The sequence below is a fragment of the Cucumis melo genome, chromosome 5 (genome assembly GCF_025177605.1).
Source record: "Cucumis melo cultivar AY chromosome 5, USDA_Cmelo_AY_1.0, whole genome shotgun sequence".
In the NCBI taxonomy this organism is placed as follows: domain Eukaryota; kingdom Viridiplantae; phylum Streptophyta; class Magnoliopsida; order Cucurbitales; family Cucurbitaceae; genus Cucumis; species Cucumis melo.
Window position 1 is genome coordinate 18944889 of NC_066861.1, and position 21150 is coordinate 18966038.

Consider the following 21150-nt stretch of genomic DNA (forward strand, 5'->3'; position numbering starts at 1 on the left):
GTTTTTTTAAATTGTATAAGGCCAGTTTTAGTGGTTTATACAGCTCATTGCAAGGGGAAGTATAAGGGTATTATGCTAATGTGGGTGTCAATTAACACTAATAAGCAAGTGTATCTGGTCGCATTTTGGTTGGGTGACAAAGAGAAGGATGAATCATGGACCTGGTTCATGACAAGGTTATGAACAACTATTGGTAATGTGAATGGGCTAGTGTTCGTATTCGATCGACAGAAGAGTATCGCCAAATCCATTACACAAGTCTTCTTTGATAAGTTTCACGTACTGCATCCATCATTTGAGTTTGAACCTTACAACGAAGTTTAATAATGATAACATTGTGTGAATTTTATGTTTGTTGCTAAAGCATGATGGGAGTTCATATTTTAGTATTATTGGAATAAGTTTGCACTCTACTCGAAAATGAAAGAGTATCAAATTAAAGTGGGTTTGTCGAGCTGTGCTCATGTACTTAAAGGGCATGGGATATGATCAGATGACGACAAATATTGTAAAATACATCAACGTAGTTTTGAAGGATGCACGGGCACTGTCGATGACCGCTTTCTTGGACCATATAAGATCTACGCACGAGGCATGGTTTGTCGAACGTAAGGAGATAGCATTGAACCGAGAAACTGTATTATCTGATCACAGTGAGTCCCTATTGAAGTTGGTTGATTTGAGGTCCAAAAGGTACGTAGTACGACCAATAGACCACTATGAGTTGGATATTGTGGACGATCATATAAATCCTTGCATCAATTTACATGATAAAACTCGCATGTGCGGCAAGTTTAGTTACTATGAAATTCCATGTTCGCATGCACTTGCTGCTTGTAGGGTGTGGGACATCGAGCTGTACACGCTATGCTTTCGTGCCTACTACGTCACATCCTAGTTAGCCAATTATACCGAATTTGTCTTATGTCATGTCTTTGAATGGAAAACTACACAAGAGTTTGTCAATAGAGTCATCTTACCACCACGAATAGTTGGTCAAGTTGATCGTTGGCAATAAGGATGTAAGAATAATTCGAGTAACCCGACAACCCAAACTACCCAACCCATATTATATGGATTAGGTTGGATCTCGGGTTGGAGGGATGAAAAATTTGGGTCAACCCAACCCAACTCGAATTAATATAATATATATATATATGTGTGTGTATATATATATATATATATACATATATTTTATTTTATTATTATCTATTTATTTAATAAAAGTTAAACAATCTTATGAGTTGAAAGATTTTTTTTGGCTTAACTTAATGCAAAACATATTTGATTTATGTTTAATGATTTCCATTTACAAACATTAAAATTTAGAAACGAAAGAAAAACAATAATAATACAATCCGACAACCCAACTAACCCAAATTATATTTTATGGGTTGGGTTGGGTTGGAAACGTAATTCGGGTTATTCGAGCTAGCAACCTTACCAACCCAAAAATATGGGTTGGGTTGAGAATGTCTCCCAATGCACAACCCGTTTACACCCCTAGTTGGCAAACGATGCGTATCCCGTCAAGCAGTGAAATAAAGAAGAAGATTCACTGGTTTTCTCGATGCAAACTGTAGGTCACACTAGGAAGATATGTATAGTCAAACTTGTTGAGCAATAATACATTTTTGTTGTTGTATTTTGTTATATTTTGAATTTATGAATGAAGTTAATATAAGACTTATGTAACACCCCGAATTTTCGAGGTAAACTTTTATCGTTTTGCGTAAATTTTTCGGAAATTTTAAATTTTTGAGTAATTTCTGAAATTCCTAAATTAACATTTGTAAATTTATATAATAATAATATAATATTAATTATATTATTATTATTATTATTTATTTTAATCTTTATATATAATTTAATATTAATATTAGTTATTATTATTATTATTATTATTATTATTTATAATTATTATAAGTTAATATATATATATATATATATATATATAATAATATTTAAAAAAAAAACCCTAAGGCGCGCGCGGCACCCCCCTTTCATCCATTTTCGTTTTCTCTTCCTTGCGCCGCCCCCCCCAGTTCTTCTTCTTCCTTTCCCCGACGGTCTTCTCCTTCTTCTTCATTCTCTTCTCCATCCGACGCCACCACCATTCTCTTCAATCTTCTCCTTCTTTTCCGACAGCGCCAGCACCGCCTCCTTCGTCTTCGTCGTCGTTGCCTCGCAATGTTGTCCGTGCACGGCTAGCTGTCGACGGGTCCTCCCAGATCGGTCCGACGCTTTCTCTCCCTTCATCTCCGTCATCTCCGATGCTCTCTCTCTCTCTTCATCTCGTGCACTTGAACAAGCTGCCCTTCCATTTTCGTCGTGCTTCCCCCTTCCGGCCGTCGTCGAGTGAAATAGAGGGAAAACAGCCGTCGCGTGTGCGCCGACTGTAAACGATCGAGTCGAGCCAAATCAAGCAAGCCGAGCCGATCGAGCCGATGCGTGCAATAGCTGAACCGAACCGAGCCGAGAGCCACAAGCCGTGAGCCGAGCCGCGAGCCACAAGCCGAGCCACAAGCCGAGCCATAAGCCGAGTTGAGCCGAGCCGCGAGTCACAAGCCGCGAGCCGAGCCGTGAGCCAAGCCGCGAGCCACAAGCCGAGTTGAGCCGAGCCGCGAGCCGAGCCGCGAGCCGAGCCGTGAGTCACAAGCCGAGCCGAGCCAAGTCATAAGCTGAGTTGAGCCGAGCCGCGAGCCGAGCTGCAAGCCAAGCCAAGCCGAGCCGAGCCGAGCCGTGAGCCGAGCCGTGAGCCAAGGCCGAGCCGAGGGTGAGCCAAGCCGAGCCGAGCCACCTAAGCCATATTTTCCTCCCTCCACTTCGGGTCACGATGAGTCTTCGGTAAGGATTATTTTGATGAATTTCCTAATGTTGCTACGTCCGATTCGAATTTGAATATTGGAATAAGATTTGGTCCCACCTTTTCTCCCTTGAAGGTATTAAGGAGTTGACGTTTAAGTTCTCGGGTTCCGCGGCAGGCTTGTTTGGAGATAGCTTTCCTTTCCTTGGGTAAGTCAACGGATGTTGCTTAGGACCATTTAAAATGACTTCTACTAGTATCATCAATTAAAACCTTTGTGTTTTCGTTTAGGTGGATCCGTTGAGCGTGGACTCGATCGAGGGGCATAACCAAGTTTCAGGTAAGGGTTTTCCTACTACTGGACCTCGGAGCGAGGCTGGAAACGTAGTAGTCCATAGAGGATTACACGTTAGTAACTGTACCGAATAAATATATGTGTGTTTGACTTTTAAGCATTGTTATTATACTCGTGTCTGATGTAAAGGTAACGGGACTGCTAGTTGTAGCTTGTGTGCTATCGGGTATAAGGAGTTACTTGCTAGTAGACCCCGATGCTGGATGTTCGGTATAGTGTGGTTATGTTATTGGGCTACGTTGTAAATTGGAATTGTATGTCGATGGACCTTGAAGTTTTGGTTAGGTACGTGGTAGTCATTGGTCTGGACAATGATCATGGAGTTTGGACGGGGAAGGACAGTGAGTCCGATTTTTGATTGATTAGTTGATTGGGTCTAGGGGTTACCATAATTGTGTGCGAGTTGGAAACGCGTATAGCAACTGAGGGTGTAGTTGTTTAAACCGATACTATCTGACTGGCGAAGCCTATGGCGAAATTGTAATATGAGTGTTGATGGGGTATGACTGTGGTAGACGGTTTAGTATGGACTGAGGGGTAACGGTTAGCTTTATCTATGGGGTAGTGTACCTTATGGATATGTGTATCCTGCGGGAGCACTAGACTGATATGTGCATCCTCCGGGAGCACTAGACTGATATGTGCATCCTTTGGGAGCACTAGACTGATATGTGCATCCTTCGGGAGCACTAGACTGATATGTGCATCCTTCGGGAGCACTAGACTGATACGTGCATCCTTCGGGATCACTAGACTAATAGGTGTATCCTTCGGGATCACGAGACTGATATGTGCGTTCTACGGAACCACTAGACTGTTATGTAGGGTACCCCTGAATAGGAAGTTAACTGTTGTTCCCTAACGGGCCCAATAGTGGGTCTCTTACTGGATATGTTTATACTCACCCTTTTCTCTTCTTAAACTTTTCAGGTAAGGGCACAGCTAGGGGCAGACCGACGAGAGGCAGGAAGGATGCGTGAAGGCCATATGGACGCGTCTGATTTTTCTTATTGCTTCCGCTGATGTATTTTGTTAGAATATTTGGTTTTGTGATTTTGAGTTGATGACCTGAGTTTTTATTTGAAACTTTTGTGACTGTGATTTAAAATAGGGCCCGATACTGTTTTTGAAATATTTCTAACGTTTTAAGAAATCGTAACCGGTCCGTTATGAATTTTGTTTTGTGTGGTCGAGTCTTAGTACTGAGTAGTGACCTCAGCTTAGTCCGGAAAGTTGGGTCGTTACAGTTGGTATCAGAGCCTAAGTTTTAGGTTCTGTAGACTGACTTATAATGTAAGTCTGTGTTTTGTGTCCTTATGGCTAAAACGATCCTTGCCACTCGTCGGGTACGCTCTCATGAAATTATATGTATAACTCTATATGCATTACCTTACCTAAGTTAAACTGCGAAGTTAATTACCATTTATGACTAAAGGGATCATTGGTGGTTGTTAGGGAAATGCCGCCAAGGAGAGGTGCACGTAGGGGTGGCCGAGGAGGTCGAGGAAGGGGAGCAGGACGTGTTCAACCTGAGGTGCAGCCTGTAGCCCAAGCCACTGACCCGGCTGCGCCAGTTACTCATGCGGATCTAGCTGCCATGGAGCAGAGGTTTAGGGATTTGATTATGCAGATGCGGGAGCAGCAGCAGCCTGCCCCGCCAGCTCCAGCACCAGCTCCTGCTCCAGCTCCGGCTCCAATACCAGTTGCGCCCCAGGTTGTGCCGGATCAGTTGTCAGCAGAGGCTAAGCACCTGAGGGATTTCAGGAAGTATAATCCCACGACATTCGATGGGTCTTTGGAGGACCCCACCAGGGCTCAGCTGTGGTTATCGTCTTTGGAGACCATATTCTGATACATGAAGTGCCCTGAGGATCAGAAAGTTCAGTGTGCTGTTTTCATGTTGACTGACAGAGGTACTGCATGGTGGGAGACTACAGAGAGAATGCTAGGTGGTGATGTGAGTCAGATCACGTGGCAACAGTTCAAGGAGAGTTTCTATGCGAAATTCTTCTCTGCTAGTTTGAGAGATGCCAAACGACGAGAGGCAGGAAGGATGCGTGAAGGCCATATGGACGCGTCTGATTTTTCTTATTGCTTCCGCTGATGTATTTTGTTAGAATATTTGGTTTTGTGATTTTGAGTTGATGACCTGAGTTTTTATTTGAAACTTTTGTGACTGTGATTTAAAATAGGGCCCGATACTGTTTTTGAAATATTTCTAACATTTTAAGAAATCGTAACCGGTCCGTTATGAATTTTGTTTTGTGTGGTCGAGTCTTAGTACTGAGTAGTGACCTCAGCTTAGTCCGGAAAGTTGGGTCGTTACAACTTATGTATTTCTTTTTCACACACGAGAATTCATCAAAACCTCATTTCCTTTTCAATTCATTCTCATACACGAGAATGCAACGAAGCTATTATTCAATATGCTTTACATTTGTACATAAACAATAAAGAAATTAAATTAAGAAAATTAAATTGGGGGTCTATACATCTACAATAAGGAAAATAAATTGGGACCTATACATGATTGATAAAGAAAATTATATTGGGTGTCTCGGTGCAACTTAAAGAGGATTTGGCTCGAGATTTAAAAATTAATAATTCTGTTTTTCAACTCAAGAATATCTCGAGACAACTGTGGCCCGAGATTTTTAACATAATGCTTCTCTTTTTCAACTCAGGGACATCTCGAGGCATTTGTGGCCCAAGATCATTGACATATTAAACTCGGGGCTCTTAAGGCAACCTTGTCTTGAGATCATTTCACCTAATGTGTCTGTTTTTAGTTCGAGACCATCTCAGGACAACTTTGGCTCGAGATCATTGACATAAGTGCTTATGTTTTTTAGCTCGATGCATCTTGAGGCTACGATGTTCTGGGAACAGTTAATCTAAATGCTTATGTTTCTCAACTTAAGGACTCTCATGTCAAATTTGGCCTAAGAATAGTTAACCTTAATATCTAAATCATTTAAGTTACATGATTTCAATATATAAATTATTTTTGACAATCTCATTAGAAGTTCTTTAAGCATATCACAAAGATTGAGACAATATTCGACTAACAATACGTAAATCATTTAACCTAAATGACTTCAATTTCTAAATCATCTAACTCACATGATTTCAATATATTTTTTTTTCTGCGAATCTCATTACAATTTCTCTAAGCACACCACAAAGATAGACAAAAATAAAAAATCAATTAATTATATTTTTAATTACACGAAGGCTTTATTTACCCATAATTGTATTGTTAGTTGTCAAAGAAATAGGTGGATGTTTTCTGAGTTTAGGGTTAGGAAGGAGGAGCGGGTTATATCATATTCAAAAAATTTACAACAATGAATCTCACAATCACCTGTCATTGTTTGTTGGGGTATATCTCATACACGATATATTGACCATGGTGTCGGAGGTAAATTGAGCTTCACCGTGAACACGCCATCGTGGTGCAACAAAGCCGAGCCAACTCACCTCATGTTGTTGAGTTCTTTATCAAGATTTGCTTCCGAATGTAAAATTAATAAACGAATCCCAAACATTGATTCGTCCCAAGACCATGTTAAGCACAATCAAAACCCAGTGGCATCCCTCGATGTTGTAAGACATGTATATGAAGTCGACGTCCATCTATGCCTTGTCATAATTCGACAACTTTCCTATCACGTGTTTTAATATGGAACCATCTCTAACCTAGACGTACTCAACATCAAGCGTACGAGTGCCCCTCTAAATCTCCTCATACAGATCTGGGCTATGCGTTAAGAAATTCTACAATGTAGGGTAAACCATAACACACAGTACTAACAAGTTGAGAATAACAATTGAATTGGAAGTTGTTTAAACATACCGCGATGACTCGATCAGCTGTAGTGAATCGTTTCTTCACGTTCGAGGGATCGACATTGACCTGTAACTTCTTTTGGGTGAACAGGAACAATGTGTCGATCGTCTGCAAATGGTGAGAAGCAACTAATTAATGTCCGGTGATGACATACATAATGGAAAGCGTACCAAAATTGAAGTACATACATCTTCGTTTGTGAATGTGTACGAGGTTAGGAGTTTCAAGAATCGTGGAAATGCCCTCGATCTGCTAGATTATTTTTATGTTCTTCTCTTTGTAGATCGAATGCGAGATGGGCTAAGCGATTTGGTCATCACGCCTTGCATCAGTTCAATAATAATTTCGTTTATTTCTCATTTAAGGTTCTATATCTATGACTAGGCTATGTGAGGAGACTTGGTTATGCGATAGAAGGTGCTAACTATGCCTCTAGGCGAGGATCATGCTATAAAAGGTACATATCCTACCTAAGCGTTGCTACTTCTTCTAAGTCTATGTTGAGTACAAATTTTCCTCTCGCTTGCCAAAGTGTAAGCAAAACGAGAGGTTTCCTAGGTAAGCCAAGATCGAATACAGGGAATTTCTTATCAATCTTAGTTATAACACCTACTTCCAATTTCAAGCGATATAAACCTATACAATATAAATGTAAATGTATGCTAATCCTATTGTTTACATTAAAGGGTTATGCAAAAGTTGGAATGGAATAAAATGATTATGGAATATGAACTAACTTGCATTAAAGAAAGGTGTAGGAAAGACTGCGCTTTATAGGTGATTTAAGCCATGCGAGATGTCTTCATGCGATATAGATCATTTAACCTCTCGACGCCTAAACACCACAATTATTTTCCTTTCGGGGCACAAATGATGGAGATGTTTTACGTGACATATCTCTAGGTTTCCTGACTTATAAGCATCACACATTTCCTCTCTAATTAAGGTGAGTAACATCTCGATGCCTAAACGCTACACTTATTCTCCTTTCGAGACACAAATGATGGAGACAAAACGCTAGAACTAAGTTTATTTCCAAACTCTTTTCTACACATGTTTAACGAGATCTTTGCTACTTATTCTCTCGAGTAGTTGATGACTAGTGTTTTAATTCCTTCTTTTGAAGAGAATCAGACATTAGTATTAAGCTCATTTTAAACACAATGAGCCTTATAACTAAAGAACTTTTATCAAGTACATAACACATACTTAAACTAATTATAACACTTCAAAAATATGCACAGTATAGAGATAAGAGAATGACAGTGATAATAAACATACATTGCATTGATTAATGTAGGCCTCTCGGCCGTGGTAATAATAACATTCAAACAATACATTAGAACGATACAAAAATGGAAGGGGTCTTTTCAAAAATATAAAAAAGCGGCAAAGTATTTACATTGTATAGAACAATTCCGAAAATGGAAAAAGCGTAGAGGTCCACCGTGTAAAATACAAAAAATGTCGCATCAACAATATGCGTAATATATTTGGTAACGCGATTTGGTACACGATTGTTTAACTAATTGGGTACACCTTTAAATTTGTTTACACGATCGTTTAGATTTGGCTACCCTAAATCTAAACCATTTTTTTTCAAATTTTGGTATACGATCGTTTAGATTTGGCTACACGATCTTTTAGATTTGGGACCAAATCTAAAAAAAATTTCAAAATTTGGTATACGATCGTTTGGATTTGGTCGTTTAGATTTGGGGTTCCAAATCTATTTTTTTTTCAAAATTTGGTATACGATTGTTTAGATTTGGCTACCCTAAATCTAAACGATTTTTTTTTTAAATTTGGTATAAATGATTTTTTTCAATATTCTTTATACACGATTTTTTAATTTTGGTTACTCTAATTTAAATGCCTAACCAATTTTTTCAAGATTCTTTATACACCATCTGTTTAAAAAAGAAAAGAAGAAAGACGATACAATGCATGCAGTGAATGAAAAAAAAGAAAAACAAAAAGAAGAAACAGGAATAAAAAGAAATAGATTTGGTTACCCAAATCTAAAAAAAATGAAAGATGGAAGAAATCGCATACAAAGGAAGAAGACGATAAAAAATCGTAGGGAGGAGAAAATGATGGAAAGGAAAATCTGGAATATTTAAAAAATGAATAAAATTATGGGCTTTGTTACACGGGCCGTAAATATTTTAGTAGTTTATTATATTGAGGAAAGTTTCCCAAAATGGAATATAAAGAAGGGTATCAAGCTGCAGAATGCATTGTTGTGGGTTCCTTGGCTCTTTTACAAGTTAGGAGAATGGTTTGTGAGCTTCTTTCTCTAATCTCTCTTTAAGCTCTCACCCAGAAGTTGATCGGAGAAGATGTGAAGGTAGGAAAACTTCTATGAATTGGGGAAGAGTTATAAAACTTTCCTTCTACCAACCCCTGGGGAGAGAGCTTTACATGGCGAAGTTGAAGATATTTATAGGCATATTTGGGCAAAATACCCATCCTCTGCTACACAACTTGTCCTTATCCTCTATAATTGTTAGGAAAGAAAGCAGTCGTTTCACGTCACATTAACTCTAACTACCACTTTTGTGTTTTAGCAAATCACCAAAATTGTTGTCTGAATGCCTCACGATTTGGAGCGTGAGGTAGTTACTCATTGCTAGGTCTTTGAACGCATTCTTTTATGATTTGCTTCATTTCTTCTTTTCATCATCCTACGTTTAAAAACACTTAAAAGCATAGTTAATCAGGCATTGTGACTTATTAAGAATCACTCTTATATTTATAAATTTGCAACAAAAGCTATGTGTTTTGGTCTTTTATCTCGCATTCTAACTCCATTGTTTTACCTACAAGGCCAATAATAACTTGTATTTCTAAAATTTATCAGGATCTAACTGTCTTCCATAACTACATGTCTCTCTGAGGGTCAGAGAGGTATGTCGAGAATTGTTTATCGAACTTCATAGGGATCTTACAGACGGGATTGTAGGGGCCAAATTCCCCCTTTCTTTTCTTAGCCCTTTATCCTTGTTTGATAATTGGGGGCCGAAATTTTCAGGTATACCTTTCTTCCTTGTCATCCTTTCCTTAGGTACGACATCCAGAAAAATAGAAGGCAAGATGACCTCCACATCAAACTTGATGAGCTGCTCAATTCGTAATTCAGTTTGTTAGTTAGTTTTATTATTACTAAAATCACCATATAAAGGAATGCAAATTGTTTGAACCATTTGCCTCATCCTTCGACTCTAGCATGAGTTGTAAATATGGTGGTGGCACATCCTCACCCTCTAATGGTATGTCGATCAGTATGATACCATCTTCGAGGCTATAACTGACGGATGTTTCTGTCTCCACATTAGTGGACTGGTCATCGATGATCAAAGCACGAACAACCACGAATACTTACAGAAGGGATAATCTTACACTTAAAGCGACCATTAATAACGATCGAAAAATTAACATTAAAGATGCAACCACGAATCCAAGATCGCCAAATATTATTAAAACCTTTTATATAAAGAATGACATCTAGAAAACCTCAATTCATCGTATCAAAGGCTTTTTCCAAATCAAATTTAAGAACCACATCATCCTTCTCGTTTCTAGACCAATCATTAATCAATTCATTAATCATATAGAGGCATCTAAATTCTATTTTCAACAAAAGCGAGTTGGTTAGGAGCAATAGTGTTAGGGAGAACCCTTTTAAAGCGATCAAATAAATCACAGGCAATGATTTTGTGCGCACATCATATAAGACTAATGAGATGATATCCGAAACACACTTTGCATCAAATTTCTTAGGGATAAAACAAATAAAAGTCTTGTTTAGAGAGACATTCATAGTACCAGACAAATGGATATCGATAAGCATTCTCATAATGTCAATCTTTAATGTAGACCAAAAAAGCCTAAAAAATTGAACAATGAAGTCGTCAGAACCAAAGGACTTACTAACACCTAAAGAGGAAACAACACGGTAATTAACTTTATCTTTAATGAAAGGGCATTCAAGGTTTGCAGATTATTCAGTAGTAATAGGGCTCCATAATTATCATGAGTAGGGATAAAATGTCAGTCACTTTAATGTATAAATTAGAGTAGAAATCACAAAATTTATATTCAACACCATCAATATTTAAAAGATCGTGACTACTTTGAAAGAGGATTTTAGAAATAGAACTCTTGCGCTTGCTGGCAACCACAATACGATGGAAAAATCGTATTGTGTTTTCATCTCCTTCAGTTAACCATTTAAACTTGCAACATTAACGGCAATGCATACGTTCACAAACAGTTTAGTTCTCAATTCGTTCTCTAATCTCATGTTGAGTAGAAAGTTGTTCATTCGAGAGTGGTCCAAGATCCATCAAATTATTCATATTGCATAGATTAGATAAATTGGACAATCAATAAGATATTGGATGCTGATTTTTTTGCCAAGAACGAAGAAAAAACTTAAGTTGATTTAGCTTCATCGTTAAATTATGTCTTGGTTGGCCATTCACATGTATAGTAGACCACCAAGATTCCACCAATTGGCGAAAACTTTTGACTTGCAGCCATGAGTTTTCAAGGCCAAAAGGACAAGGTCCCCATTAGATGTTTCTAGAAGTGAGAGCCAAAGGGTAGTGATCAGAGGTAAAATGGTTAATCGTTGATAATTTGAAGAGCCTAACTTGTCAATCACAACCTTAGTAATAAGGAATCTATCAAGAAGGGAAGAATACTGAGATTGTCCACCACTAGACCAGGTAAAAGTTCCATTGCTCACAGAAATATCCCGCAAGTGATAATCATTAATCCATTGGTTGAAAGTACACATACTCGGAAAGATAGAGTGATCATGGAATTTCTCTCGAGACCAATGAGTTACATTAAAATCATAAATAATAATTCAAGAGTCGCCTCTTACATCAACTAAATTATAAAGTTCTTGTCAATAATCAACATGATAACCATGAATAGAGGGCCTATGCAACATAGAAACCCATAAAGATAAACCATCAGCTAGGATGACATTAATAGAAATAGTATAGCTACCTAAAAAACCTCTTGTATAGTTCGGAGCCTGCCAAAGGATAATGAGAAATGAACGATTCTTAGTTACGTACAGTAGTTGTAAACATAGTTGTGCGCAATCAATGAAACTAAAGTAACATGAAGGAAAACAAATAACACATAAACATTTGTTAACCCAGTTCAATGATTACACATCTACATCTAGAGGTTGTTTGCCCATGATAAAAGATTTTATATATTGCGCATGTAATAATCGTTGAATACATAGTTACGACTGGAGGTACAACACTCTACACATTTATCACTATGCTATCTTAGAACTGATTCATGAGAACTAAATATGTGATAACATAATAATCATAACTCATAAGAAGAACATAATATCTCTCCCTTAATCTCAGAACTATGGATGATGTATTCAACTCAAGCCCAAATAAATTGGTGTTTCTTCTATCGGTTTTCTTATTATTTTCCATAAAGAACTGCTTAAGAAAAACTTACCGTCATAAGCTTATATGCTTTTTCTTCCTTGCTTCAAACCACACGCCATCTTACACATGATTTAACCAATAGATAAGGAACAAATCACAACCACTTGAGGGACCATACTTGAAAAGAAAATCTTAATTGATTCTTTAACAACTCCATAACCAATCAATCAATAATGAATTAATTTGAACGTGATGAAATAAAGTAGGTGGGACCATTTACTAACAAACTCCCCCTTGAGGCTACCTATTTTTATTTCTACAGATAACTCATTAAAGATATAAGTAGAAAAACCAGACAACTATGCTGCCAAAAACACAACACTCAAAAAGCCACCAGCAGAGATCATGACAGCAAGAATTATCACATCAAAACACACAGCCCATGTAGCTATCAAAACGTTGGCTTCATTGCAATAAACACAGAGGTAAACAAAACCGAACCATCTACCAACAAATCATGAAAGCAACTGAAAACCAAAAAACAAAAACAAAGATAATTAATAAAAGACTAACACCCCAACAATAGAAGTCCAGATCAAAAAACAAAAACAACTCCTCCTTGCTTGTTGCAAAAATAAAGCTAAGCCTGAGGATCAGAAGATGAAGTAGTAGACTCCAAAGCCACCTGACAAAGATCATGCAGAACATTCTCTAACACCGTACACCGATTAGAGAGTTCATTAATTTGGTGAGTCAGAGAGCAGGACTCAACAACTAGTGCCTACAAGGCGATTTACCAAGGCCACGAGCACCACAAGAGATTGGTCTACAATAGAGCTGGCAGCAGATGAACCCTATAACCTTCAGACGTTGTATTAAAGTCAATTATAACATTAGGTATATGAAAGCCTTGAAATAATCACATGCTCAGGGAGATAACTCTAGGTGTAGTACCAACAACATGAATGGGGGTCAGAATGGTTGGGTGTTGAGATAGAAGAGAGCTACTCAGGAGCCTTGGAAAGCAGATGGAAATGTGAATAACAAACGTATCTACATGGTGTAACAGACGATTGAAGACAAATTCCCCTACATTTACCTTCATCCCAGTTCCAAAAATATAGATAATATTACCCAGAGAAGTAGAAGTTGTAGAAGCATGAGTTGAAGGGACCCAATTGGAGATACCTATCTTGTGCAAGATGACATATTTGATGGTCAACGATGCAACAGAAAGTTGTCCACCCACTGGCCATATAGGCATCGTTCCATCAGTAAGTTCTTCAGCCAGATGCTCGAGAGTAGGAAAGGAAACTAAGTAATCAACAGGCAGAGTGATCCCCAAAAACTGATTGAAAAACTTCGACGAAATAGTAAAGCACATACCCTTGATATGTACCTTGTGAAATTCATCTACACTCAAATCATTGAAGTCGGAGGGCAGGTTCACAACCAATTCCTGGATCAATCGTGGGTACAATGGACCAACCTCGAAGATGGTTCTAATCAACCCAACATTACGAATCAATTCAATAATGGTAGAACAAGATTGATACTGGTTAGATATGTTGGATTCATTTGTAATTCGATGTTTGAATACATACTTCCATTTGTGAGCCCTCTCTTCATAATGAAAGGGCGACACCGAGGGCACATTAAGAGGTATCTTTTTACGGCTGACCTTGGTGGTCACACCCACTGCCCTTGGACAAAGGTTTTTTAGGTCTCTGGGATGAAGAGCCGACATAACCTGGAGGCAAAATAGAAGTGGTCAGGTCTCTGAGAACCTCAATCGAAAGAGGCTCTAGCGTTTTATTGGCAGGAGATAGAGTAAGGGTAATGTTTGGAACATGGGTTTCTTCTGGAACATGTGTTTCTTTAGGAGCGGGAATGTAGTCATCATCAATATCCTCACTCGACTCAACCTCATCAGTTTTAAATGAATCTTCTGAAGATTAAGGAGACGATGGAATAAGAGGAAAGGAAGCTTAAGGAATAGGAGGCTTACCACTATCTGTAGTGTGATGAGTGACATTTAGAGGAGAAGCTGCACGAGTCGGTGAACTTGTACCCTGGGCAGTCGGGGCTGGAGTGGATGATTGACCAGACCAATCCCCTATCTTAAACCGACTGAGTAATTTCAAGAGAACAACAGAGTCATCACCATCCGAGGAATCAGAATTTGAATCCAGAATGACCGTTTTAATGAAAATCTTAGATCCTGAAATGGACGAGAAAGCAGATGGCTGGGTGAATCTAGGAGGAGAGACATTGGGTTCCTCAATTTTGATGGTGACGAGAGGTGCACAACTAAAGGAAGTACCTGCATGTGAACTCTAAACATGACTAGCTGAGGGAATGTTGAGATTTGATTCGTTAGTTGCATCAGAACGATGAACTCTCTTGAATGGTCGACCCAGCAGAATACTCTTGTATCGTTTGCCCTTATAGAAGATGCATTTTTGGGAGGAGATAGAGCCATGAGAGATGATTCAATAGACACGAAAGAATGACGAATAGGCGGAGAAGAAGTCGACTGATAGAACTTGAAGCAAATGGCCACCATTGTGTGTACAGACTCGAGTGATTATACTTGTGCAACAATGGAAGATGAAACAATAGTAAGAGATGCCAACTAACCAAAGATGATTGCGGGATACGAAGAGTTTCACGACTGACGATACGAAAACCAACTAGATTCAAATTTATTATTTGAGTGATAGGTAACTATATTGGGCTTGGATCACGACAATTGGGCCTAATAACATAAGACATGCCGCTTGAAGCATCATACGACCAACCCATTAATTGTTATTCTAGGCATTAACAAACACCTATTCCAGCCCTTAAACCCTCGAAGATCGAAGCTTCTAATGGTTTCGTAAATATATCAGTTAATTGTAAAGAACTTCGAACATGTTCTAGATAAATAACCTTATCTTTAACTAGGTCTCGAAAGAAATGATGACGAATATTGATGTGGTTGGTATGGCTGTGTTGAACTGGATTTTTAGAGATGTTTATGGCACTCATGTTGTCACAATAGAGAACCATGGAGGATTGAGATATACCATACTCTTTCAACATTTGTTTCATCCAGAGAAGTTACAGGTAGTTGCTACCAATAGCAATATACTTAGCCTCTGCAGTAGACAAAGACACACTATTTTGTTTCTTATTGAACCATGCGATTAAGTTGTTGCCAAGAAAAAATAGCCTCCAGAAGTACTCTTACGATCATCAGAGCACTCTGCCGAGTCTGCATCACGGTACTTTACAAGAACAACAATTGTATCAAAGGTATACCAGAGACCATAATCAAAAGTACCAGTTATATATTTTAAGATGGGCTTGGCACTATGAAGATGTAATGTTCGTGGATCCACTTGATAACGAACACATACCCCTACAACAAAAGCAATGTTTGGCCTACTGACCATTAGATAGAGTAGATTGCCTATAATGCTTCGATACAAACTTGGATCAACTTTTCTCCAGAAGTATCCTTCGACATTTTAAGATGAGCAGTTGTTGGTGAGTGTTTTGCCTTGGCCTTGTCCACTTCAAATTTAGAGATCAAATTTCGAGCATATTTCTCTTGAGAAGAGAAGATACCTGTTGCCCCTTTAACGTATTTGAAAACCCAAAAAAATGCAAGTTCTCCGACTGTACTATTTTCAAATTTTGTCTTCATTAGATTAACAAAGTTTTCAACATATGCAGAGGACATGCCATCGAAGATATTGTTATCAACATAGATTTGAACGATCAGAAACTCTGAGCCTTGTCAATAGATAAACATAGTTTGATATATACCATCTATACTGTATCCTTGTTGTGATAGATAGGTAGAGAGCCTCTTGTACCAAGCCGTGGGAGCTTGTTTGAGACCGTACAAAGCCTTTCATAGTTTATATACATGGTCACGGTGAACAAGATCAATGAAACATTTGGGTTGTGTAACATAGACTTTTTCTAACAAATACCCTTTCAGAAAAGCACTTTTTACATCCATCTGAAAGATTTTAAATCTTCTAAAACAAGCAAAACTCAAGAGTCGTCGTATGGCTTCAAGTCTAGCAATGGGTGTAAGTGTCTAGCCAAAATCAAGGCCTTCAATTTGAACATATCCCTGAGCGACTAACCGAGTGTTGTTGCGAGTCACTCGTCCTTGTTCATTAGTTTTATTTTTTAAGATCCACTTAGTCCCTATGATGTTCACATGAGCTGGTTTAGGAACAAGATTCTAGACTTGATTTCTCTCAAATTGCAGAAGTTTTTGTTGCATGGCCAGGATCCATTGATCATCCTTGAGGGCATCAGTGACTGTAGTAGGTTCCATGGTGGAAGTAAAACACACATTTGCAACCATTTTTGCATAGTCACTTTGTTCCTTCTTTTGCGTGGTAATGTCGCTTCTGGCATCCCCAATAATAGCATTGGGAGGATGATTTTTAGCTACATGGGTGGAGGACATCAAGTTCTGCATGGAAGACTCAGTAGAGTTATTTACATCTGTAGGATCATTCTGAGAGGAATGTGCTGGTGTCTGTTGATAGTCGGATATAGAACATTCACTTAAGCTGATCTCAAGGATGACCAACTGGAGTGACAGTCGCTGGAACCGATACACTATAATCGCGAGTCAACGTAATGAATTTTCTTTAGTTAAGGAGGAATCTTCAGATACAGTAAGTCTGATAACTTGAGACTTGTCTGCCTAGAAGAATCCATCTTCTTCATCTAAACGACTCTTAGTTGTTTGGCTGTAATCATCAACAATAACATTGATTGATTCCATTACCATCTTGGTACACTGATTGTACACTTTGTAGGCTTTATTGTTCGTTGAGTAGCCCAAAAATATTCCTCTGTCAGACTTTGAATCCCACTTGCGATGTTGATCACTATCACTTAAGATAAACACAAATGCTGCCAAAGATATGGAAGTACTTGACATTTGGCTTTCTCCCTTTCCATAGCTCATAAGTGGTGCATGACATCCCAAGTCGAAGAGTGACTCGGTTGTGTATGTGATAGGCTGTGTTTAAGGCTTATGCCCAGAAGTATACTGGCAAGGCTTTAGCATGAATCATTCCACGAGCCATTTCCTATAGCATTCTGTTCTTTTGTTCAACCACGCCATTTTGTTGAGGAGTCAAGAGTGCTGAGAATTCATGAAAAATTCCTTCAATTTCACAGAATTCATTAAGTTTATATTTTCAAACTCCCTACCATGATAACTTTGTATACGTACGATGTCACTGTTCTTTTCTCATTGAAGTTGTAGGCATAAGGCCCAACAGACTTTGAAAGTTTCAGTTTATCACGAATAAACCTTATCCAAGTGTAACGAGAAAAATCATCTACAAATACCGTTGCATACCGCTTGCCACCCAGACTTTCAGTTTGTATTGGTCCTATTAGATCTATATGGAGAAAGTCTAGAGTGCGTGATGTAGTATGATGAGTTGTAGATTTATGCAATGACTTGATTTGTTTCCCAATTGGATAGTTAGAGCAACATCCCTGAGCATCAAAGGTCAAGGCTGGTAGACGCAGAATGACATCAACATTTATGATCTTAAAGATAGTTGCTCCACTAATGTGCCTAGTCTTTTGTAGCACAAATTTTCTTTCTTAGTCTTCGTCAGGTTGCATATATTTACTTTAGAGTCCCAATGATAACAATTATCCAAAAATCTTGTTCCATTGAGAATTACATTATATCTACCTTGCTAAAACTGACGATGTACCCTTGATCACATAGTATGCTAATCAGATTGGCTGACAGTCCCTTTACTAGGCGAACGTCAAGCAAATAAGGGTACCCTAGTTAATCTATAATGTCTTTACCAATTAGTCTTGAGGTTCAAATTGATCCTATGTTACACTATCTGAGTTTAGAGAAGAACGATGCGTTCCCCGTCATGTGCCTTGAACATCCACTATCAAAGTACCAGTCAGTAGAGTTAGGATTATGAACAGAAGTGAGGGTTACCTACAGCTTTCTAGAGACTTTAGGTCTCCATTCTATCTTACACCTTTTCATCTGTTTGTTGTATTTGCTAATGTGTTTATTGTTGTATGAGATCTTGCAACAAATAGTAAAACGGACGTATATGACCAATCTTTCCACAAAAGTAGCAGATCCACTTTTTTCGTCTATCATCAATCCTGATCGCGGAATGGTACCTTTGGTTTTTTTCCCTTTGTCAGTGCTTGCTTGATCCTCATTATTGTGCACGCACGAATACAGTTTTGCTCTTGTTTCTATTCAGATCCCCTTTCTGAAAAATCAAATCCCCTTTTCTCATCGCATCTTTTTCCTTGACTGAGCATGACATCTAGTCTCTGAGTTTCATTTGTTAGCATTTTTACAGATTTGGAGAGCTCGTCAAAATGATTTCTGGCTTCTTTCAATTTAGCTTTCAAGGTAGCTATTGAAGATAGAAAACTGAGGTTTTCTTCCATGAGTCACTGTATCCTGTCGTGCTGACGTTTAATTGTGTTTTGATCTTCTTCCCATTTTCTTTTCAGTTCAATTTCATTTAGTGGTTCTTTTGGGGCTAATGCTTGCTATTCAAGCACCTGATCATCCGCACTTTCAACTTCCCTTTTGTTTGTTGTTATGGAGATACTGATTAATGCTCTTCCAACTTCTTCTTCATCACTTTCTAAAGAGTCTTCATCATCTGAAAGCACCACTATTAAGCTTTTCTTCTTTCGTTTGAGATAGGTTGGACATTCAGTTTGAAAGGGTTCAAACCCCTCAAATTCATGACATCTAATCACTTTACTATTCCTTTCAAACTTTGATGACCCGTAGTCATTCTCACCCCATTCGTAATCTTTTCTTCTAAACAAACCGGATGAAGAGGTTGAATTAGAAGATCTTGGATGGTACGCCAAACTAAAGTTGTGACTACTCTTTTGACTGTCAACATGCTTATGGAATTGACTTTTAAGCTTGGCTACCTGCTTTGTCAGTAACACAGTTGATTTAGCCAAGGATTCTTCATTAGCAGATACCTTGGGCTCTGCCATCACTTCTTCTTTCATAGAGGTTAGAGCAATGCAAGTCTTCCTTTTGCTCTCACCTTCTCCTAAATGTAGTTTGAATGTTCATAAAGATCCAAATAGTTCATCCAACTTCATCTTTCACACGTCATTTACCTCTTCAATTGCAGTAACTTTTATGTTGAATGTGGGTGGAAGAGACCTCAAAACTTTTATGACAAATTTCGCATCAAACATCTTTTCTCCTAACACATCAGATTCATTCGCAATGTCCAATACTCGGACATTGAATTCAACAATTGTCTCTTCTTCTGACATTTTAAGGGCTTCGGATCGTGAAGTTAGAATATGCAAACGAGACATTTTTAATTTTGAGGTTCCTTCATATGCCACTTCGAGGATATCCTAAGCTCTGATACCAATTGAGAAATGAACGGTTCTTAGTTATGTACAGTAGCTGTAAACACAGTTGTGCGCAACCAATGAAACTAAAATAACAGAAAGGAAAAAAATAACACATAAACATTTGTTAACCCAGTTCAATGATTAGACATCTATATTTGGGGGCTGTTTGTCCAGGATAGAATATTTTATATATTGTGCATGCAATAGTCGTTGAATACATAACTATGATTGGAGTACAACATTCTACATATTTATCACTATGTTATCCTAGAACTGTTTCATCAGAACTAAATATGTGATAACATAACAATCATAACTCATAAGAAGGACAGAATATCTCCCCCTTAATCTCTGAACTATGGATGATGTATTGAACTCAATCTCGAAAAACTTACCATCAAAAGCTTATATGCTTTTTCTTCCTTGCTTCAAACCACACGCCATCTCACACATGATTTTACCAATATATAAGGAACAAATCATAACCACCTGTGGGACCATACTTGGAAAGAAAATCTTAACTGATTCTTTAACAACTCCATAACCAATCAATCAATAATGAATCAATTTACATGTGATGAAATAAAGTAGGTGGGACCATTTACTAACAGATAAGAATGCCCCCTGAGGAATCAACTGCATCAAGAGTTGTCCAGCCAATAAAAGAGGAACTTCAAATGGATTTAATCATAAGAGAATCAATGCCAAATAACTTTGTTTCATGTAAAAGAACAAAATCTGGGTTATGTTGTTGAAGCAAACATTTAACTAAGGCCCATTTTTTCTAGGAATCAGGTCTACGAACGTTCCATGAGATAGTTTTCATTGATCGCCATCTTCTCCCTCCAAAATGGCAAGAGTTGTCGATTTGTCATAATGAGTCAAACACTTAATATTTTGTAATTCTCTTTGAAGTTTAGCATGCTTGCTTGCAGTGGATATCATTTTCTTGGTTTTAGGTGGGGGTAGCGAAGGAACAACAATAATGTAAAGGCCATGATGTGCAAGGATAGTAGCCAATCCTTGAAGATTTAAGGATTTGGGTGGGGAGGGTGGTATAATCAATGAGATTGTTGAGGATGATGGGTGAGGACTTGGTGAGCTAGAAACTAGCTAGTTTATGTCCTTAGGGATAGAAGGAAGAATGGAAAGGGGTAGATAAGCTTTAGAAGGGTCATCCCCAAAAATAGCTATGCCAAAAGATTGAGTCTCAAGATCAAAAGTTGGGTTAGTGAGGTAGGCTTCTAAATCAGATTCAAAATGGGTTAGATTATGTAAATAA

At 38.2% G+C, this 21150-nt stretch overlaps 1 protein-coding gene across 1 annotated transcript; it reads left to right on the forward strand.

Moving 5' to 3' along the window:
• The first annotated feature begins 463 nt into the window (after positions 1–463).
• Positions 464–898, forward strand: LOC103485948 (uncharacterized). The gene has a single exon (XM_008443727.2). The coding sequence runs from the start codon at positions 464–466 to the stop codon at positions 896–898; it is 435 nt and encodes a 144-aa protein (XP_008441949.2).
• The last annotated feature ends 20252 nt before the right edge of the window (positions 899–21150 follow it).